Raw genomic sequence first — 23,815 nt, 5'->3', positions numbered from 1 at the left:
TCATCACAAAAGGCCTTCCAAGACCCCCATCTCTCTGCGGAGGAAAAACAGATGGGAGTCCAAGACAGAGGGCATGTTAAAACAAGAGGAATGATGACATTTTTGAAGAAGTCACTCATTCAGGGAGGTCACTCATGAAAGCTGAGCCTCGACTCATGCAATTAGAAGTAAATATTCATAGGTGTAAAAGAACATGAGATACAACTTTGTCATTAATTTTTATTTCATGAGAAAGTAAAGTTGTCATTAGTCCAGAGGGTTAAAAAAAGTGATCATAGAATTATTTTTAATGCACTTTCACTCTGCAAAGCTGGTGGTATGAACAGGACATATACGACAAAAGCAAACTGAAAACCCTTGGAAATGTACTATGGAAACATCCACGATGAGAGAGAGAGAATCACCAGGTCGGCTGCCCCCTGCACACCTCCTACTGGGGATCGAGCCCCCAACCCGGGCCTGCTCCCTGGACTGTAATCGAACCCAGGACCCCTTCGTTCCCCAGGCCGATTTGTCTACCCACTGACCACCATGGTATCACTTCTTAGTTAAAAAACCTTTAGAGCCTCACCATTACCTCATTGCCTACACTCCTTAAATGGGTGTTAAGTATTTTTCTGATTTGGCCTTAACTTTGTTCTGTTCCAACGCCCTTTTAAGCGCATGCTTGCCCACATGGACCATGGTGTCCTGGCTGAACCATTCCATTTACTTATTACATCTCGGTCTTGCCTCTGGGCCTTTAATCCTAAAAATCATTGCCTTTTTCTGGTTGGAATTTCTGAAATATAGTTTCTGCCTCTCTTAACAGCTGAATATAACTTTAATCTTTTATTTATTCTTCTTAATCCATAGCCTCTTCTCTTTCTATTTAGCATGTTTTTTTAATAAGTTAATTTCCCAGAAAACCTTGGAAAACACAAAGGACAATTTGCTAATCATAGTACATGCATTGCTCTTTATGCATATAATTTAAGTTTTCCCCCTGAAGATAATGATTACATAGTTTTTGTAAAAAATGATGCATGCTAAATCTTACCTCTTTCTCTAGAACAACTTGCCTACTGGCCCACTTGCATCACTTTCTATAATTTACTTTTGTTTGCATTCATTATATCTGTGTTGAATGAATGAATCCATTTTGTATTTCTCAAAAGGTTACCCCTTTTGCTTTTGGAATGAATAAATTTTAAAAACCTATGAACATAAATTAATGTGTGGGATTTTAAATAATCCTAGATTAATGTCACTTGATTTACTCTCTGGATCCAGCCATTTAACCTCAGCCAAATTTCCAGCTGAATTCTCTTGGCACTCATTTTTAACTTTAGGGATTAAAATCCTTTTATATCTTTGCCTTGTTCCTTCTGAGTTTGTGCTTTGGTTGGTCTAAGACATTAAGCAAATGTTTCTCTTAATGCTTTGGAAGATGTGATTCTTATTGAATGTGGCACTATATGTACTTAGATTGTATGAATGGAGGCAAAGATGATATATACTTAATTTTGACATGAACTAATATTCCGATGATGGAAATCCATGCCTTTCTCAAAGGTATGTGGAATTTGATGTTCTCTTAATGCCCAAATTGCTTTCCTTCTTTACCTGGATATGAGTGTGAGTTGGGAGAAGTTGACTTTGAGATGACAGTGTAGGGAGAGATGTTTATAGTCAAACTGTGGGTTTCAGCTTCTACTAAACCATCCAGACTTTCAAAGGCCCATGCACAATTATTATTTTCTCTTTCCAAACTTATAATAATTAGATTTAGAAATGCTTAGAGGCCATTGAAATTAAACACACACACACAAAGCAAAATCCTCAAGTCCTTTAAATGTTGTTTAGGATGCACACACTCTACCACTGGGAACTGGCTAGGAATAGTTTAAGGATTATGTGTCAGGCCTTGCCCACAGGTAGGAATTACCTAAGGATGTGGTACAAAGTCTGGGTTTCTAGAGGCTCAGGGGCCAGGCTGATTTGCGAGAGGTGTGATCTAAGAGGAAAAGAAGCTGTGGTCGGAGCCAGCAGAGATGGGCATGTGTATCTAGCACAGGAGATAAGTCAAGAACGCACACTGGAGGATAAACAAAGGAGCCCATGAGGGACTAAATGGAAACTGAGGTAGAAAATAGGTCAGGTACTTGGGGTGCTAGTTTATGAAAGTGGAAAATTTTAAAATAAATATGTTTTATTGATTTCAGAGAGGGTGAGGGAGAGAGAGATAGAAACATCAATGATGAGACAAAAATTATCAGTCGCTGCCTCCTGTACACCCCCTACTGGGGATTGAGCCTGCAACCCAGGCATATGCCCTAACCGGGAATCAAACCATGACCTCCTGGTTCATGAGTCAGTGCTGAATCACTGAGCCACACTGGCCAGGCAAGAAAGGGGGAATTTATTAGGAGCATTCTTTTTGGGAGGCCCAGCTTGTGCTCCGTGTTGGGGTGGTCCTGCTGCTTAGATGCACTAGGCTGAGCTGGAGACAAATCTCATTGCTTGGAGTACCAACTTGGTCTGTGACCATATGTTGGCAAAGTGCTGGCCAGTGTCTGATTAATTTATTTGGATTCTGTGATCTCCAAATTCATGAGTGATAAGCATGGCTTTAGAGCAAGCACTGGGCACTGACATGGACTGCTCTTTAGGAGGGGGACATCTAGAGTAAGTCTCCCCCCTCCCCACCCCCGCCACCAATAAAAATACCCAGCACAAAAAACTTACTTACTTTATGGCTTACATATTACTTTTCCCCCATATCACGGGATTGTATTCTCACAATAACCCCAGGGCACATGAGTTATCCTCTTCACAGATGAGGAAACTGAGGTGAGAGAGTTAGTTACATGTAGTTACAAGACTACAGAGGTAGTAGGTGCTAGAGCTAGATCCCAAATCTTAATCTTCTGATTTAATCCAATGCTTTTTCTGCCATTGCTTTTTTAAATTGGCCTTAGCAATCTTGCACCAAGAAAGGATAATCGAATTCTGACTTTACTTGGCTCTAATCTTTTTCTAGTTTATTGCCAAATAATAATAGTGATGACAACAAAAATGACGGTCCATTGTATATGTATACACATTCACAGTTTTAACTATATGAGATCTCAGTTGAGTAGCATTCATATTATCGGTTTCCAGAGGAAAACATGACAGGGCAGAGACACTGCATGGTTTTATAAGATGTTTGAGGAAGATGATTCCTCATATTGTCTTCTGGAGGGTACGGGGTGGGAGAGACCACAAGAATGAACTCCCTCAGTTCACTAGAACCTCTAATGTTGGGAAGCCTTTTTTTGTTAAGGGCTACTGATGCAATAGCAGAGGAAACTAGGGACCACCTACATGGGAAAGCAATATAATTTAGTCTTTAAATGGGAAACTCTAAAGTGTTCCAAGAATAAGGAATATAAATCCTATTCGATTAATACAGGAAACAGCAAGATATATGCTTAACAAAAATGAATGTATTTTACTCTTACAGCGGCAAGGGGACAGAGATGAAAATCAAAAGGGAAAGAGTCAAAGCAAAAGGGAAAATGAGTCTGATAAAGGGGAGAGTCTGATGGGTACACACTACTTGTTTATGTGGAAGCACATAACTGCAAATGCAGAGAAACCATGAGCAAACTCACACTTGTGTGCATTCGCTTTCCACCCTTGTCCCTGGAGCACTGCTGAAACACACTTGTAATTATGGGCTTCTGTGCAATAGCAGCACCCTCACTTAGCTTTTCAAGGTATCACCAGTCACATTGTGAGCACCTTGAGAGAAGGGACATCTCATTAGATGCTTATGAAAATGAACCATTTTCATCCTCCCTAATAGTACACCACAGTTTGGAAAGTCCAAGGGTAGTGTAGGTATACTGTCTTCAGTTCTTGCTATGGGGAAATGAAGAGGTGGGCAGGAGTCAGAGCTCCCTCACTCCTGGTCCCCCTTGTTCAGTGCCCAGGTCACCATCCTCGTCTGTCCAGTGCAGACCTTTCAAAAACAGATTCTGGGCAGGAATGTTCTTGGCGAGCTTCATGGAAGGGGTGGCATCTGGGCTGACATTGAAAGAGATTGCAGGACCAGTCTAGGCAGGATATCAATGCTGAACCCCCACTCTCAGAAGCCAGTGCTGAGAAGGGTATGAGCAAGCAGGGGTGGCACAAACACACCGTAAGAGGTAGGAAAGGATTAAGCACATTCAGAAGACTCGGTGTGTCTTGATGGACTGGAATGTGTGGACCTTCATTTATTGGACAATGAAAAATATCCAAATGTTTGATGCAATCAAATATGCAGGAATGCCATAATCAAAATGGTGAATTGGGAAATTTATGATGGCAGCTGTGTACAGACGGGTTAGCGGTGAGGAGAGACCAGTTGGAAGGTAGCACAATTGTTCAGACATGGCATGGTAAGAATTTGAACTAGAAAGGTAAGTATAGAATGAAAAGGAAGGGAGCGGTGGGCTCTATATTGACATTTAAATAGCCCTGGAGGTAACAGGCACTTAGTATATTGCCAGAGTGTAAAATGCAGGTGAGGGGGATACAGCAGAGTGAGGCCAAGGTTTCAAGGTCAGAGCAGGAGAATTTATTATGACATAGACAGTGCTGGCTCTTGCTGCTCCTGGAAATCTGAGAAAAGGAAGCTATAATCACATGGGGTGCCTTTACTATCCGTGGAAAAGATGGCATTACGCTGTGGATTTGAAAATATTCACAAATGCCTCTTGGAATGTTGTTTTCCATGGGCTAATGTGGTTTGTGTTGAAAGTGCACATATATATTTTTCATCAGTGGTTTTGCTTTAAAAGCAGGTAGTTAGAGATTTTTTTCCCTTTTAAATGTAAAATGCTAATTTAATTTAGTCTTTGCAGCATGGGAATGGGATATTAATGTAGCTGAAAATAGCAGTTTATTTTTTGTGGGTTTGATCATTTCAGAAACTTCACATATATGAAAAATATTATTACCAGAAAAGTAAATTTGAAACCACAGTCCAACTTCAATGAGGATTGTACAGTGTTTTTCCATTCTTCTGCTTAAATACCCTGATGATTCCATGCCCCAGAGCAGGGACTTATTCTAACTTTGCTGCATAGGAAACCAGAGGACTCAGGAATGGATTCTGACGTGGTTTTCCCCATCTACCTCTGGCTAGCTGTTCTTGGAAACCAACTCCTGGGTTAGCCCAGTGGAGCTTTCTGTTTGAGAGAAATTGGCCAGTGGCGTGCAACTACAGGGTTGTGCAGAAACAGCTAAAACCACAACTGTTTTTAGCCCCCTACCCGAACAGTTGGAAAGTATTTCAGGGTATGAGAGTCTCAGAAGATTAATTATACACTTACATGATAAAGATTTCCAAGTCGCTCAGACCGGCATATCTATTTATTTTGTTTTAATGATCCTCAGATGAAGTCTTTATCCAAGTTAAGTCTGATTCCCAAAATATTGTATTACTTTAAAGCTAATTAGCTGAAAACCAGGGTCCGCATTCCTTCATCCCTAGACAACGTGTATGTCATTTGGCCACATGAAGCTACTTGAAGAAACTCACTGTATTGAGAAGGAGGGAGACGGAGGCCCAGCATTCCTCAGACTCTGAGGATGGATGGGGAAACCATCCTTTAAGAGGGGCATACACAGACTAATGTGTGCTCACAGGAATCATCAGTGAAGGAGACTTGAAATTCAGTCATGCAAGGGAAGAGAGGAGAAGACTTAAATGCCAATAGAGCCATGGTGTTTCACTGCTGCTGGGGGCAGGTGCTATGGTTTTAGCTACCTAGCATCCAGGCCTCTCTCCTAAGGAAATCGCTTGCTATGTGCATGTTGGCGGGAGGGAGGGTCTTGCCTCCTGTGGTAGAAGCTGAGGGGTGAGATTTGTCTCTCACAGGTCACTTATCACCTGGCGGTGAGCAGAGGTCCTAGGTTCGTCCTGGTGTCCTGGCACATTCTATGTCTGGGGCTTTGAGTCTAGTAGACACAGGGTTTGTTGACAATAGAGTCCAATGTTATATCCAGACTGTGGAGAGACTTTCGCAGTGTTCCTCACTGCCTGCTTCCCATTGCTTCTGACCCCTTCCCGCCTGGTTTTCGCACATTCCAATAGAGAATAGGAATACATAATCCTGATAGATTTTGTGAGCTCCCTAATATCTTTAAGCTAAATTCTTTTTCAATTAAGTTAGCTGGTATAGATTTTTGTTGTTTACAAACAAGAATCCTGACTGACATAATGGCTGTAATGCTTTCTTATTTCTAGCTGGAATTTTGAACCTGGATTCAAGGATAGCTTTATGGAATCTGTGTATACATTATACTACCTGTAAAATTTTGAATATTTGTGCATTCAGATTGGGGAGAGGGTCCATTTTTTTCAATCTTGGCTGAAGAAACTGAAGCTTTGAAATTTCAAAAAACTTGCTTAAGATCAAACAATTACTAAGTTGCAGTTTAGGATTTGAGGTGTCTTTTTGAAATCCCTCTTTTATTAGATTTTCAAGGGTCTATAGCCCTTAAATGCCAAGAACCACTTATCTACAATCTAAACACCTTACTTCAAAGCCCTCATGATCTGGCCTCTGCCTACCTCTTCAATTTTCTCTCTCACTCTGTTTCCTGTTACGTCTGTTCTTCATCTTCATTTCTTGCTCCAGTCACAGCCAGATACTAGGAGTTTTCTAAAAGCACCTCATGGTTTTTAATATCCATGTCTTTCCTCATGATGTTTCTCTACTTTAATTTTCTAATCCTCTTGTCTACACGTTACCCCGCCTTATACTTGGTTTGTTGGACACCTACTTATCTTTTAAGAATCAGTTGGCTTCACTTCCTCCGTGAAGGTCATGATCACTGTGTCCAATCCCCTTGGCCCACCTGATTCAGCACTGGCAGCAGTCCACGTCCAGCTAGCAGCTGTGTGGTGCCATCTTTGTTTTCTTGGGGCATTCTCCAAAGTCACTGCCCAGGCACAAATCTGTGGAGATGTTAACCCCCTGGGGGCAACGCTCAAACAATGGGAACATCATAGATAAATGCCCATCTTCTGTTGAGCCAATTCTGAGGCACCTTCTATATGGTTCTTCACAGAGACCCCCAAGCAATGGGGCTCTGGTTGTCCGCAGTGTAACCTGCTCATTAAGTGCCCTTCACTGGCTTTTCTCCCTTCCTGTCTCACTTTCCTTCCTCTTTTGCTCCAGTTTCCTGGATTTCTGCTACCTGCACTCACATCTTTGTCCGAGGCCTCTGTATTCAGGTTAACCCAGATCAGGACACCCTCTTGACTTGGTGTCTCCACTTTAGCTGTGAGGAGTTGTACTTAGTTGTACTATTGCCCTTCATTGTACTTATTTAAACGATCTCTCTCTAGTAGATGATTACTTCATTTATTTTAAAAATTTGGTTTATTTTTTATTGTGGTAAGAACACTTTATGTGAAATCTGTCCTCTCAAAAGCATTATTGGCTATAGGCATAATGTCATACAGCAGATCTCTAGAGCTTATTCATATTACTTGACAAAAACGGTGTGCTTGTTGATTAATAACTCTCGTTTCTCCCTCCCCCAGCCCTAGGTAACCAACATTACAGCCTTTGCATTTATGAATTTGACTATTTCAGCTATCCTATATAAATGGAATCATGAGTATTTGTCTTTCTGTGTCTGGCTTATTTAACTTAGCATGTTGTCCTCAAGGTCCATCCATGTTGTTGCATATTGCAGAATTTCCTTCACTTTTAAGACTGAATAATATTTCATTGTATGTATATACTGCATTTTCTTTAAATTTTTTTCAATTATAGTTGAAGAATCTGAAGCTTTAAAAGTTCAAAAAAACTTGTTTAAGATCAAACAACTAATGAGTTGCAGTTTAGGATTTGAGATATCTTTTTGAGATCTCTACTCTTATACATAACACTACCTTAATGGATAAGACAATTAAATGAAGTGCTCAATTTATGAGTAATAGGGAAGGATATGGCCTCTTTTCTTTCAGGTGAACATAGGGGGTGTGATGGACATTTAGGTTGCTTCCACATCTTGGCTATTGTGAATAGTGCTATAGTGAACATGGGAATGCTAATATCTCTTTGAGATCCTGATTTGAATTCTTTAGGATATACTATATTTTTATTTTTTTGAGGAACCTTCATATTGTTTTTCATAGTGACTGTACCAATTTATATCCTTACCAATAGTGTACAAGGGTTTCCATTTCTGCACATCTACACCAACACTTGTCTTTTGTTAGACCCGTGGTCGGCAAACTGCGGCTCATGAGCCACATGCAGCTCTTTGGCCCCTTAAGTGTGGCTCTTCCTAAGCCTTAGGAGTACCCTAATTAAGTTAATAACAATGTACCTACCTATATAGTTTAAGTTTAAAAAATTTGGCTCTCAAAAGAAATTTCAGTCGTTGTACTGTTGATATTTGACTCTGTTGACTAATGAGTTTACCGACCACTGTGTTAGACTCTTACTTCTTGAGATTAAAGAGCTTATCTTATTCATTGCTGTTTCTTCAATATTAAAACTGGCACATAGTGGATCCTCATCATTATATAAAAAGCATAAGACATGAGAGTTTTCTTCAGATCACTCAAGGACTGTCTTATGTTTACATATGTCTGAGGAACAGAACAAAGACTAAAGAGTAGAGGTTGCATGAAGATAGACTTTAGTTCAATACAGAACTATCAGTGCGCCACAGTAAGGTGGCATTTGTTAGTAATACTAACAGTGGTGCATTATGGCATGAAAACCCACTTGGTTTGCCCCCTCTTCCCTCTCTAACCAATAGTTCCTGTTATACAGAGTTTTATGGGACAAGAGCTTACACGTAGATGCCTGCAGGGATCAAGCAGGTGTGTAAACTAGTGAGGCAGGCTGAGCATCAAAATGGTGGGGACAGTGTGGAAATAAAGTGTGTGTGCTATGTGTAAAAGGGATAGCAGCTGCTCAGCTCCAGCTAACCATTGCTGTGCAGTGCTTCAATGCTGCCAGGCCTTTCAGTTTTTCAAGGGAAAACAGAAATTCAGATTCTTACATAAAATTTAGAAAACAGTATGTGGATCAGGAAAGCACCACTGTGGCTAGATATGGATCACAGGTTGTTAGTTTTCAACTTTGTATAGTGTGTGTATCGGGGGATATTAAAACCTCAGCTATGAGGACAGACTCCTCAAGAGGCTGCCCCAGGTTCTGGTCAGTTTGCTCTCTTCAGGCACATAAACACACCCTGCTGGTTCCCAGCCTGGGCCTGCAGCCCATCCTGTCCGCAGCAAGGAAGCTCTGTGACTCAGGCCTTCTTCCCATGACACCTCTCACTACTGTTCTTCCCCCACAAAACCCTGTCTTCTTAGTGCGCCTTTAGCATTTCCAGCACTTGGATATCTGCTACAGTTGGTCACTGTCCAATGGTCTCATAGTTTGTTTTGTCTGTTTAACTGAGTTGTAAGTTCCCCAGAGCAGGGGCTTCTGTTCACATGTCTTTTCTGCCTCTAGCAGTATGGTGTGGAACATACGGCAGGTGCTCAATAAGAACTACTGTTTGTTGCTAGATGGCTATCTTATGCAGTGCTTTTGGCATCACTCTTAGTAGACGATGAGGTAATCAGGAGGCTATCAGCTCTTGAGTGCAGAATTTAAAATTAAATCAGTGGGGCTCTGTGGTCGGTTGTTCCTTCCTTCCTGCTTCTCTCGCACATTTCGCTATATGGGGCAGGGACGCCAGCTCCACCGGAATATCCCGGAAGCCGTCCCCGTGATGGAAGAGGACCAAGAGTTGGAAAGTATGATCTCATTTTTATAAAAAACATGTATGTAGAAAAATGTCTGGATTGAAGATCTCAATGGCTGAATGTGAGAGGAAGACAGCTCTGGAAATGGCCCAGGCAGCTGGGACAGATAGACACTGTGTGACATTTGTTTTGCATGAGGAGGACCATACCCTAGGAAATTCTCTTCGTTACATGATCATGAAGAACCCGGAAGTGGAATTTTTGTGGTTACACTACAACCCATCCTCCAGAGAGTAAAATTAATTTACGAATTCAGACTCGAGGTGCTCTTCCAGCTGTTGAGCCATTTCAGAGAGGCCTGAATGAGCTCATGAATGTCTGCCAACATGTGCTTGGCAAGTTTGAGGCCAGCATAAAGGAATATAAGGACCAAAAAGCAAGCAGAAATGAATCCACATTCTAGTCCCTGTGCACAATAGAGGGAGGAACATCCTCTGGGATATTCTCTTGGTGATCTTGCAAAACCCAGAAATAGAAGTTATGATTATAACATGATCTGCCCTTCAGAAAGGTGTGATTCTAGCTGTTACCTCATTACAGCTGTGGGATTCCCTGCAAGAACCTTTGTATTCTAATAAATTCCCTCTTTAAACAAAACAAACAAACAAAAAATCACTGGGGCTCTTTTAGAGATTGGATAGACATGTCCATCCATTGTTGACCTGCTACTTTCAGCTTTTATGAGGAAAATGGTGCCAGTCACAGGCTCTTTCTCATTCTTTCCCACTAGAGATACAACAAAATGACCAATTGTTTGTGTCCTGGTTTAATTCATTGATTAGAGAGGAGTTCTGATCATAAGCTATGTAGCCATCTTTGTTAGGTGGAAGTGATAGGCATCTTTTTGTTTCAAAGATTGTCTAAAAGAAAAAAATAACTGGTTATGATTATCTATTTTCTGTTCCTTCCTTTTATTTGAAACACATTTTGTTTGTTTTAGAAATCTCTTTTCTCCCACATCTGTGAAGCAAAATACAATATAAACAATTCTGTCATCTGTGATAATGGGTATTAGGCACACTTTAGACACTGGAGTTTACTGAACCTTCTTTTAGTAAACTATTCCCATTTTTTTTTCTGGTGAAGGTGATAGGAAGCATAAATTGCCAAAATAGTAAGTCTTCACTTGCTCTATTGCATTTGTCCCACAGAATATTTAGCGAAGATTTGGTGCAGGTTTGTTATAAAGTTAAGAAACTGAACCATTCATTCAATACATATTCATTGAGTCCCATCTGTGTGCCAAACCATCTTTTAGCTGCTGAAGATACAATAGTGAAGAAATTAGACAAGGTCCTTGATCTCCCACCCTTAACTTCTAGTGGAGAGAAATGACCACAAGCCAACAAATAAATGAACACATAAGAAAATTGGGGGAGACCCAAGATGGTGGAAGGTTAGGTAGAAGCTACACTCAACTATTCTCGAGACCAAACTGAAATTACAACTAAAGTATAGAAAAATAATCCTGAATAACCAACTGAAGACTAGCTGGAAAGAAGCCTTATAACAAGGACTTACATAGAGGCCACACTGAGACTGGTAGGAGGTACAGAGGCTCAAGAGGGCTGCCTGAGCATGCATAGGCAGCAGCTAGAGTTCCAGAGGAATATATCAGCTGCAGAGGGGTTCCCCTGAGAAGTGTGGAGTATAAACCACAAGCTGGGCTACCCAGCCCAGAGCACCAGAACTGGGAAAGACACCCATATAACACCTGGCTGTGAAAAGCAGTGGGGTTTCTGTCTGCCAGGGAGAGACCGCTAGTAATGCAGTTATCCTCTTAAAGGGCCAGTGCACAAAATTTCGTTCACAGCCACTTATCCTTGGCTCCAGTGGAGGGAAGGCAGAGTGGACTAGAGCTGTGTGAGGAGAATCTGGGGTTGATGGCTATGGGAAGAGAGCTGACAGGTCAGCTGCCAGGATCCCTGTGCTGAGTAATTCCCCCATACTGCAGAAGCCATTTTTGTCAGGCAAAGTGCTCCTCTCCATGCACATCAACCTGGAAGGAAACAATATCCTCACCCCTTGGAATCCCTCTTACCCCACCCTGTGGAGCTTATGTCCTGCTGAGGAGTACAGCCTGAGGCTCTTTAAGTGACTGAGCCTAATAGCTTACAGGCAAAGGAGGATCTCTGGGTGCTTTGAGACTTTTGCTGATCTGTCCCTGGTCCTGGTGCTAGTAAAAGCAGACCTTGATGTGCAGTGTGGTCCTTTCCACATGCACCCAGGTCCAGCAGAGAGAGCCACAAGTTGTGGATTGCTGATAGCTCCAGATAGGTTGCGTAGGGCCAGTCACAGACATTGTGTGACACTGACCTGCACCAGAGTCCCTCAGAAGAGGCCCAGAACCAATACACCTAGTGGTCAGCTTCAGATAACAACAGAGTAGGATCTAATAAGCTTCACAAGCAGTATATTCACAGGGAGATATCAGCAGGCACTGAACTCTGCTGAGGCAAATTCTGCTTCGTATGATCAGCACCTGCACAGCAGCTTGCATGTTGTGTTGGGGGTTGAGCCTCACTGTCAGCCAGCCTGAGGATCTATCCCACACATGAAGGGCCAATAGCCATCAAAACTCAATTACATCAGGAGGGCCCATGTAATCGCTTAAGGGACATTCCTAGAGCACCCAACTCAAGTGAACAGGGAGACTGTGCAATGGGTCTCACAGGTCACTTACTACATAAGGCCACCCTACCAAGATTGGGAGTCATAGAAGATCTACCTAATACATAGAAAAAAACACATAGAGATAGCCAAAATGGGAAGAGAAAGAAACAGGACCCAAATGAAAGAACTTCTCCAGAAGGAGAGCTAAATAAAATAGAGGTAAGCAACTTATTAGATATAGAGTTCAAAGTAATGATTATAAGGATGCCAAACACATGAAACAACATATAGAAATCACAAAAAAATGACCAGGCAGAAATAAAGAATGCCATAGCTGAAATAAAAACTGCACTGGAAGGAATAAACAGTAGGCTTGATGAGGCAGAAGATCGAATCAGTGATTTGGAAGATAAGGTAGAAAAAACACACCCAGTGGAGCAGCAAAAAGAAAAATGAATTAATAAAAAAAGAGGTTAGTTTAAGGGACTTTTGGGATAACATGAAGTATAACAACATCTGTAAGAGAAAGACAGCTGCAAGGGAGCTCCCACAGACTGCCAGCTGATTTCTCAACAAAAACACTACAGGCCAGAAGGGATTGGCATGAAATATTCAAAGTGATGAAAAGCAGGGATCTACAACCAAGATACTCTACCCAGCAAAGCTGTCATTTAAAGAGCTTCCCAGACAAGAAAAAGCTAAAGGAGTTAATATCTAAAATGTATAAAGAACTTATACAATTCAACACCAGGAAGACAACCCAACTCACTTTTTCAAAGAGGACATACAGATGGTCAGTAGACATTTGAAAAGATGCTCAACATCACTAATCATCAGAGAAATGTAAATTAAAACCAGAATAAGACATCACTTCACACCTGTTAGAATAGCTAGCATCAATAAATCAAAAAACAAGTGTTGACAAGTATGTGAAGAAAGGGAACCCTGTGCACTGATGGTTGGAATGCAGATTGGTGCAGCCACTGTGGAAAGTAATATGTAATTACCTCAAAAAATAAAAAATGGAACTGCCTTATGATCCACTGATTCTACTTCTGGAAATTTATCTGAAGAATCCTGAAACACTAATTTGAAAGAATATATGCACCCCTATTTTTATTGCAGTGTATCTACAATAGTTAAGATTTGGGAGCAGCCCAAGTGCCCATCAGTAAATGAGTGGATAAAACAGCCATGGTACATTTACATGATGGAATACTACTCAGCTGCAGAAAGGAAGAAAACTTTACCCTTTGTGAAAGCATGGATGGACCTGGAGAACATTATGCTAAGTGAAATAAACCAGTCAGAGAAAGACAAGTACCATATGATTTCACTTATATGTGGAATTTAATGAAAAAAATTGAACTAACAAAATAGAGACAGATTCATAGATAAAGAACAGGCAGACAGCTCTGGTGGTGGTGGTGGGTGTTGGGGGGTGGGTGGGTGGAGGGATTGAGCAAAAAAGAAAAAAAAGGGAAAGAACTCATGGACAACAGTGTGGTGATGTGGGGGGGAGTGTGGTGGGTGGAGGTGGAAGAGGGTATGGGGGGATAATTGGTGATGGAAAAAATAAAAAAAAGAAAAAAAGAAAATTAGATGTTAAATGTTGGGAAGAATAAAATAGGATGGAGAGAATATATAGGTGGGGGAATTACTCTAGACTGAAGTTGTGGAAAGGTCTCCTTATAGCTGTGACATCTGAGATTTGAATAACAAGCTGGGACAGCCATGTCAAGATCAGGGGGAAGAGCATTTCAGAACAGCTGCTGTAATGGGCCTAAGGCAGGAGCCCCATATGGTGTAGGGAAGTCAGGGGGAAGGCAAGTTTAGAGCTAACAGATAGAGTCATTACACAAGTGAATTTATTCAACAACTTTTACAGTTTAAATGTGTATGGCCATGCTCACCTAGATCTCAGAATCTGTGTCATGATTCCAGGATCAGAATCAGTAATTATCTATAAGAATCACACTGGAGAAAATTCATGTTCTAAAGCCTATACGGTATGTCCTGCTTCAAAGCCTCAGATGTCCCGTCCACAGGATAGGATGCTAGCAGTAATTTAGGAAAATGGCACCTGGTGTTATAGTCTAAAATTGAATTTGCTTTGAAAGAAAGCATGTATGAATGAAGACAGTAACAACTTCCTTCATCTTTAATAAAATAATTGCTCTGAAGGATTATATGAGTTTATATACAGATGGGGCAGGGAAGAAAGCTGTGACAGTTTTAGATTTTCTTGCATATTTTGGTAAATGTACAACAGAGACCTGATGAGTTGCCAGCAAATAACAAGCCAGAACCCTGGATCGAGAGAGCATTTGTGATACCCAGCCAACACAGAACTGCTTTGCCTCCCACAGGGTGGTCTCCAGATCTGTTGTAGCCCTTAGCAAGACTTTATATCACAATTGAAAACAGATGCCCTTTCTGCCCTCTCCTGCACTGTTAACTGCCGTTCCGGGGGCACACTTTCGAATGCCTAGCAAGAGTCCTCCTTAGACATTCTGTTTCAGGAGTCTTGCTCAGAAACACCCTGCAATAGACAACAGACACAGATGTTGCCAGATTTGTGAGGGTCTAGTAATCTGCTTGGTGCTTTCTGAATGCTTCTTATCACAAATCAAAATACCATTACTAAGGTTTAATATAAAAACATCTCTCTGGACAGTTTCTGCTTTAGAATATTTAATCATAACGAAAAACATTCAATCTTAAAGGACTATGTAATCCTAAAGGGAAACCAAAGCATACTCTCCCTAATGGACTATATTGAGTTTTATTACAGGAAATGGCCCTAAAACATGCTTATATTATATGTATATGACATTGAAAACCCAGATTATATAAAAAAATCACTTTAAATTCTTGATTTAAAGAGACTTATTAGCCTTAACTGGTTTGGCTCAGTGGATAGAGTGTCGGCCTGCGCAGGTTCATTTCCGGTTGAGGGCACATGCCTGGGTTAATGGGCTGATCCCCAGTAGGGAGTGTGCAGGAAGCAGCTGATCAATGATTCTCTTTCATTATTGATGTTTTTATCTCTCTCTCCCTCTCCCTTTCTCTCTGAAATCAATGAAAATATATATTAAAAAAGAGACTTATTAGACATAATGGAATATAATGTGTAGATTTTGGTTGGATCATGGTGTAAATCAATTGACATTTAAATGACAGCTGGGACATTTAAATATGCACTGAATATGTGACAATATTAAGGAATCATTTGTAATTTTGTTAGATGTGATAATGATATGGAGTTATGTAAGAAAATATACTTATATTGTGGACATGCACATGCAAACATGTAGGGAGGAAATGTCACATCTATAATTTATTTTAAAACACTTCAACAAAATATCAATTGAAGAAAATATGGCAAAATGTTAATAATTGTTTAATTTATGGGCTCATTCAGTTTACTGTAATATTTTCTCTACTGTTCTGTACATTTGAAAATTTTTATAAGTCAAAGTTTTAAACAAAATTTTTGCAAGTTGGAGTATAGTACAGTGATCTGTCAGCTAAATAGCACTGCTTTATGGTCGTAGTGGATGTTGCTTTATTGTGCCTTTTGTGCTGTGATAGTAAGTAGCAGTGGACCTGGAAACTAGATGATTTCTTCATAAAATGGAACATTACAATAAAAACAAACCAATAATCTCCCCTTCTGCCCCCAACCCCACGCTCTGATTTTGTAACTTGGCCCATGATTATGGGAAATGAAGTAGTTAAAAAGTAAAACTGAAACATGTGGAATCCAAAAGCTAGTATTTTTTTTCATTCTGGAATGTAAAGCTCTTTAATGTGTGTGTGTGTGTGTGTGTGTGTGTATGTATATATATTAGAGGCCCGGTACACAAAAATTTGTGCACTCAGCAGGGGGGGCGTGGAAGTCCCTCAGCCCAGCCTGTGCCCTCTCGCAGTCTGGGACCCCTCAGGGGATAACCACATGCTGGCTTAGGCCTGCTCCCCGGGGGATTGGGCCTAAGCTGGCAATCAGACATCCCTCTGGCAGCCCGGCAGCCCTCGGGGGATGTCCACTTGCCAGCGGGGAGCAGACCTAAGCTGCAATCAGACAACCTTAGTGCTGCTGAGGAGGCAGGAGAGGCTCCCACCACCACTGCTGTACTGGCAGCCATCAGCCTGGCTTGTGGCTGAGCAGAGCTCCCCCATGTGGGAGCTCACTGACCACCAGAGGGCAGCTCCTGCATTGAGCATCTACCCCCTGGTGGTCAGTGTGTGTCATAGTGACCAGTCATTCCCAGTCTTTCTGCTGTTAGGGTCAGTTTGCATATTACCCTTTTACTATATAGGATAGAGGCCTGGTGCATGGGTGGGGACTGGCTGGTTTGCCCTGAAGGTTGTCTTGGATCAGAGTGGGGGTCCCACTGGGGTGCTTGGCCAGCCTGGGTGAGGGGCTGATGGCTGTTTGCAGCTGGTCACACCCCTTTCAGGGTGGGGGTCCCCACTGGGGTGCCTGGCCAGCCTGGATGAGGGGCTGATGGCTGTTTTCAGGCTGCCTGCCTCTCCTTTTTTTCTTTTTTTTTTTTTAATTCTGGGATTTATTTACCTTCTATAATTGAAACTTTGTTGCCGCTCTGGCTCCGAGGCCACGGCCTACTGAAGCTGGTATCTGGGGTTTGTTTAGCTTCTACAATTGCAACTTTGTTGTTTAGAGTGGAGCTCAGAGCCCGGCCGCAGCAGGGAGGAAGCTTGGCTTCCTCCATCACTGGAGCAAGCAAGCCTCCTGCTCGCTTCAGCTGTGTGGCTGCCGGCCGCCATCTTTGTTGGCGGTTAATTTGCATATCTCACTGATTAGCCAATGGGAAGTGTAGCGGAGGTATGGTTAATTTCAATCTTTGTCTATTATTAGATAGGATATATATGTTATATTTATTTCAGAGAGAAAGGGAGAGGGAGGAGACAAGGAGAGGGAGAAAGAGAACTAGAAACATCCATGATGAGAGACAATCATTGATCAGCTGCCTCCTGAATGCTCCCCACTTGGGATCGAGCCCTCAACCTGGGCTTGTGATCTGTCTGGGAATTGAACCCTGACCTCTTGGTTCATAGGTTGATGCTCAACTACTGAGCCACACAGGCTGGGCTAATACTGTGTGTCAATTTTAGTTGACACACAGTATTAGTTTCAAGTATACAACATAGTGAGAATTGACATTTATGTAATTTACAAAGTGATCACCACAAAATGTCCAGTATCCATCAGTCACTGTACAAAATTGTGATATCATTGACTGTATTCCATTTGCTGTACTTTACACCCTTGCAATTTGTTACTAGAGGCCTGGTGTACAAAATGCGTGCATGGTGGGGTTAAACCGGCAGTTGGACATCCCTCTCACAATCCGGGATCACTGGCTTGTAACCACTTGCCTGCCTGATCGCCCCTAACCACTCCCCTGCCTGCTTGATCGCCCCTAACTGCCTCTGCCTCAGCCCCCATCACCATGGCTTTGTCTGGAAGGAAATCGGACGTCTGGAAGATGGCCGGTTGACCTGGTCTAATTAGCATATTACCCTTTTATTAGTATAGATATATTAGCATATATAAAATTATTGGCACTGTCTTGGGCACCTACATGCCAATCAATGGCCCATCTTTTTCCTTCTCTGTTCAGAGATTTTGAAGAGTTATCATTAAATCTACCTGTGATCTCTCTATAGACAGTGTGTTTTTGCTGACAGTATATGCCAGTATTGGTATTTTTTCTTATTTTTCTTCCATACTTGGTGTCAGTGGTTGCAGATTCAATATCAAAGGGAATCTTGCTGTCCCCTTTCCTCAATACTAGTAAGCTGTTGAATACCAGCACCTCATTTTTTAAAAAACAATGACTATATGGAGGTATCTTGCTTTGGGGGTTAAAAATAAAGTCCTAATATCTCATTATCAACAATGGACAGCCACTGGAGCTCCTGCTGTGTAAGGTACTGTTGAAGGTGCTGTTGTGGGGTGAAAGGTTGTAGTGGTGGAATGCACAGAACCAGAAGACCAAGTCTTTGTCTTCAGCAGTTGGCAAACTTTGCGGAGATAGGAGAAACAATTACTGTGGAAAGTACTGTATGTGATGACCACCCAAATGAGTGCCACGGACTGCAAGTGTGGTACAAATTCAGAGTCAAGAGATTGTTCCCATCTGGGGCCATCATAACTTCATGGAGCATATAAAGGAGGTAAAATTTTGACAGGGAGAGAGAGAGAGCAAGAAACTCCTTTTGTGTGGACCAATGAGTATACCCAGAAGCAAGGAGTGTTTGGATAACTATGAATTGGCAAGTTTGGCTGGAGGGAAGATTTCCTATTGGGACGAGCATGTTGAGTCTAAGAATTTGGATTATGGTAAAAACTGGGGAAGCAGTAAAGGTTTGGGACCATGAGTAAGGCTATGTGTTAGGAGCTCAATCTGACAGTGTTGACCTCAAGGGAGGTTGAGATTAAGACAGGAAGATCAATTGGGAAATCACTGCAAAATAGTTTAAGTGGGAAAGGAAATAAAAGTTAAATTTGGGTAATGACAGTGGGAGTAGAAGGAAGGGATGATTACAAAACACACTGTAAAAAAAAAAGAACCAATTAGATCTGATGACTGCATTTAGGTCCTCTTTGAAAGAGAATAGGAAAATTCACATGAATTTGTATCATTTCATTGATGCAAGCAGTCAACTCTAAGTTTAATATGTCTAATATGACTCAATTGAGAAACTTTGAAAGAAAACTTTTCATGATTAACTTATAGGAAAACTAGCCCCACACTTATAATTAGTAAACTGTTACACAAATCCTAAGAATGAGCATTCACTTCCAGGAAGGTGGTGGTATGGAAGGGGAAAATGTGACCCGAGACTTTAGCAGAATCTATTGGTTCATAAGTGGAATGTAACAGTACTTCCAAAAAAGTAGTAATAGTTTAGGGGAGAGGCACCTGGAGGAGAGTCATGTAAAAAGCTGCCTCGAAAGGATGTCCTTCAGTGGAGGACAGACCTGGCTCCAGAGGGCTCTTCAAGGGAGAGCTGGGAGCAAACACTCTGGCCTTACTCTCTCCCCTCCGTCTCTTGCTGATCTTCCTCTCTCCCATCTAGATGGCAAGGGAGCATGTTGGTGTGCTCCACACCGGCCAGCCTCCTGGGGCAGATGTCGGGAAAGGGAAGGGCAGAGAGGAGAACTGGGTGCAAACAAGGTGACAGTCACATCCTCTTCACAAAGCATAACAACATGGGAGAAAGGCCTGGAGGAAGTTCTTCATAGAATCATAAAACGTTAGAGCTAGACTTAAAATGAGACATGTAGACTTTAAAGAATTCTCTCAGTGAAGGAGAGACCTATATAAAGTCTAAGGTATTGATAATGAAGACAGAAATGCAAGTCCTCAATAACTGTACTTTTCTTTGCACTGGGTTGTCCAGTAACTATTTCTAACCTTGTTGCCCATCCCCTTTCTTCCTAAGTGCTCATCTTCAAACTGTACCAGCGGGCCAAGCACGTGTACAGCGAGGCTGCGCGAGTGCTCCAGTTTAAGAAGATCTGTGAGGAAGCACCTGACAACATGGTCCAGCTGCTGGGGGAGCTGATGAACCAGAGCCACGAGAGCTGCCGGGACATGTACGAGTGTAGCTGCCCTGAGCTGGACCAGCTGGTGGACATCTGTCGGTGAGGCTGAGACAGCAGCGTGGCAGGGGTGGGGGGATGCTGCCAAAGCAATTGTTTGAATTAATGAAAAAAAACCACACCACATTTTCATGGCCTTCTGAGTGAAAGATGATCCTTGCCCATTTCCTGTATGAAGAGTTGTGTGTGATATGGAGCCGACCTTGCTCCTTCCTGGACGTCTGTGTGATGAGAGACTGGAGGCCTCCTCCACGCTTCACGAGTGGTTCCTTCAGAACATCCCGGGAAAGACATTTCAGGGGGCTTTTCTCAGACATGGCCCCTGTTACCTTCTCCTGATAGTTCACCCAGTGCTGCCCACTGCACTGCGGCTCTACCAACATCTCCTGTTTGGTGTCCCAAGTTTAGTTTTATTCAAAAGAACAGAAAATGGAAAGGGAGCCTCAAGCCTAATAGGATGCTGGGCTAGAGGGAGGTTGCTGAAGGGATTAACTCAGAGAGCCAGCATTTCCTGCCTTCCCGGTTTGTTAGGCAATTTGGGGGAATAAAGATGAGAAAGCCCAGTTTATGAATGGTTGGTGAGACAGAGATGTAAAGAGGGAAACTTTCAGGGAGCCTGTGACCAGTTCGTTTGTAATTGCTGGTGAGTTGGGGGAACAGAGGAGAATGGTCCCTTTGCCCAGAGGGATCAGTGACCTTGGGAGAACTGAAAGGGAAACTGGGCACACTGTCAAATGGCTACATGTTGTTTTCACTGTGAGAAGATAATACATGAAGAGAATATGAGAACTGCCTGCAATTAGCAATGAAAATATAATTTGCCACTTGGCGCCTATGGCTTGCCTCACTCATTGCCACACCCGCAGCCTGAAGAGTTTAAACCAAGCAGCCCCAGTGATTGCACATGGCATGTGTCACCCGACTGGCTGAGAGATTTGAACAGAGCATTGATGACAATGACTCTGCTGTCGTCAGTGTTTGCTCACTAATTGCCAGGAAGCCTTCCTGAGCTTGTTTCACTGTAAGTGCTCTTTTCAGAAAATATCAAGGGTCCAGGAAATGGAAGGCGACAAATATCGTTCAGTTCTGGACATAAGAGGAAGAGAGATGGTTTGTGCAAAATCAGGAAGCGTCACTGCCTGTAAGGTAGTGGGGTGGTTTGAATCCTACCTGAAAAGCAGTGGAAGGGCATTTGCTAGCCTCCTGCAATTCACTAATGAACTTTTTCTTCCTGGGATGGTCCACAAGCTATGGCTCTTGTGGAGCTTATATTCTCACAGGGAAAGAAGGAAATGACAAAAAGAAATCAGATGGCAGTGATAAGTGTTATGAAAAAGAAGAAGAAGGGATAGAGAGTACCAGGGCTGAGGGGGAAATCTTTATATGGAATGGCTGAAGGAGTCCTCTCTGAAGAGACAGTATTTGAACAGAGACCTGAAGGAAGTGAAGAAATAGCATAGCAAGTAGATAGGTCCTGAATGAGCATGTGGCTGTCATGTGAGGTACAGTAAGAAGACCAGTGTGGTTGGAGGACAGTAGAGGAAGGACAGAGTAGTGGGTGATGAAGGAAGAAGGGTGGAAGGAGCCACACCACGTGGGCGTTGGGGGCCATGGAAGCGCTCTGGCTGAAGGGAGAAAGGCGAGTGGAAGTGCTAAGGTCCTGTGCAGATGCCTTGAAGGAAGACTCAAGACGATCGCTGTGTGGGTGAAAGACAGGATGCGAGATGACTCCTGGATTTTTGGCCTGAGAAAATGTCCTTCTTTCTATAAAAGCCACATTTTTGGAAGTCAGACTTCACATTTCTGAGTCAGAATGATCTTAAGATACCGTCAGATATGAGAGCAGGAAGAGGAGAGAGAGAGAGGTGCTAGTGCTTAAGTGCTGTGACCAGTCAGTATAGTGAGGCTTTGGACAGGAGGAAGGCTGGAAAGGGGTCGGGAGCATCGCCAGAGATAATGGTTAGCTTTCCCTCCTGGTCCCCTTGTGGCACTGTAAAATTCCTTTAGTTTTCCTGAAGGCCTGCTTGGAAAGTATTTGCAAAAGACAACTAATGGGTTAAGTGAATGAAGGATTCCTGTGCCTGGAATACTCGGGGCACTATTACATGCTAGAACCTTCATGTGCTCTGAGCCAGACTGCATGGAAAGGTGCCTCTACATAGCCAGTCTATCGGACAACATAGAAGCTGCTTTCTGACTCGGATGGAGAGAAGGGGAGAAGGATAGCGGCCACCAGTGCTGGCTTTTTTCTCAGTGGAGCCTTTTCCTGTTCCTCAAGAGAAAATCCATTGAGGATCCAAAGAAAATGGGCAGTGGGGGGGAGAAGGAAACTACACTCCTGCAGGGAGTCTGTTTACTTATTTTTATTAAATTAACATTAGAAGACCTCAATTATGTGAAACAAAGTACAGTATAATAATGAAGGAAAAAGATGAAGCTTGCCCAATGATAAAATAACTCTTTTTAAGGAAAATGTAAATTTTAAGAAACAGCTGAATTTTAAAGTAGGATTTGCTGAGGAACACAAAAGAGTTTTGAAACCAAGTCAATTACATGAGAAACCGCTCATTCACTATTGGTTTCCCTGGTTGCACTTAAGGAAAAACAGTTAAGGCCATTATTTATAAGTTGACACTTGTTGAAATAAGGAGGACTCAGTGTTGCATTACTGCCCAAGCTGTTAATGACACACTTTAATAGACCAACAAAGGTTACAAAAGTAGAAGTGCTGTCTTCCTCAGAAGGCTTTCCACAGCGTTATTCCCCCCAAACTGCTCAGCCTCCAGTGCCTGTTCTCCTGAGCAGGTCCCAGAGGGAGGAGCGAGGTGCACACCACAGTCCTGGGCCCTTTTCCCACCAGCTCAGGTGCTAACCTGAGCTCTGCCCAAGGAAGGCAGGGAGCCCTTCCCGCTGCCCTCGGGCTCACTTCTCTTTGGGCCTCTGTCTTCCACTTTCCTGCACCTGCCAGATGATAGATAGATAGATAGATAGATAGATAGATAGATAGATAGATAGATAGATAGAGATAGATAGATAGATAGATATAGATATACTATAAGCTAGAACCAACCCAACTGCTCTCCAATGGCCTTTAGCAGCTTCATTTCTAAGGTAGACTTGTAGTCATATTTTCTTATACTTTTTCATCTAAACAGTATTTGAAGTCTGTGATTTCTTGAATCTAAAGTTATCTGAAAGCAGTTCTAACCTGGCTGTAAAAATAATATAAGCAGTTCTGGAAGGTCTGTTTTTCTGAGATTCTAGTCAGAACATTTTAGGCTTCAGAGCAGATGCATGAAGTATTTCCAGGTGAAGGATCTATTACTGACTGCTTATGATTATAGTATAGGCATTCAGTATAGTATACCATACTGACTCCATGGCGTGGCTGCAGCCCAATTGCCCCCAACTGCTCTCCCCTGCCAGCCCAGTCACCCCCAAAAAGCCCTCCCTGGAAAGCCTGATCTTCTTCCTTTGTTTTTCCCTGTTGTTTGTGTGTCCCTAATTGTTCTTTTTTTATGGTTTGATCGGCTGGACTGCTTTTTTTTTTATGAATATTGTGGTTGCCTTGTTGATACCATTTTTTTTTTTTTATATTTTTTTTATCCCCTAGCCTATATTTTAACAATAAAAAAAAAGAAAATAAGGCGAGTAAATAACCGGGGAAAATATTAAAGTAGAAAGGTGAAAATATAATTTAAAAGATTTCGTGGCTGCGATGTTGAGTTTCTTTTATATTTTAATGCTTTTTTAAATCATATGCTAAG

At 42.1% G+C, this 23,815-nt stretch overlaps 1 protein-coding gene across 3 annotated transcripts in view; it reads left to right on the top strand.

Moving 5' to 3' along the window:
- The window catches only part of GALK2 (galactokinase 2), a 138,930-nt gene that overhangs the window by 108,350 nt on the left and 6,765 nt on the right, over nucleotides 1–23,815 (top strand). For all 3 annotated transcript variants that reach the window (XM_006085986.3, XM_006085985.3, XM_023751675.1), the window contains one exon: nucleotides 19,889–20,090. In XM_006085986.3, the coding sequence (XP_006086048.1) occupies nucleotides 19,889–20,090 (202 nt within the window). The remainder of the gene's footprint in view (nucleotides 1–19,888; nucleotides 20,091–23,815) is intronic.

The sequence above is a fragment of the Myotis lucifugus genome, unplaced genomic scaffold (assembly GCF_000147115.1).
Source record: "Myotis lucifugus unplaced genomic scaffold, Myoluc2.0 scaffold_23, whole genome shotgun sequence".
Lineage (NCBI taxonomy): Eukaryota > Metazoa > Chordata > Mammalia > Chiroptera > Vespertilionidae > Myotis > Myotis lucifugus.
This window is presented reverse-complemented; position numbering and strand designations above follow the sequence as displayed.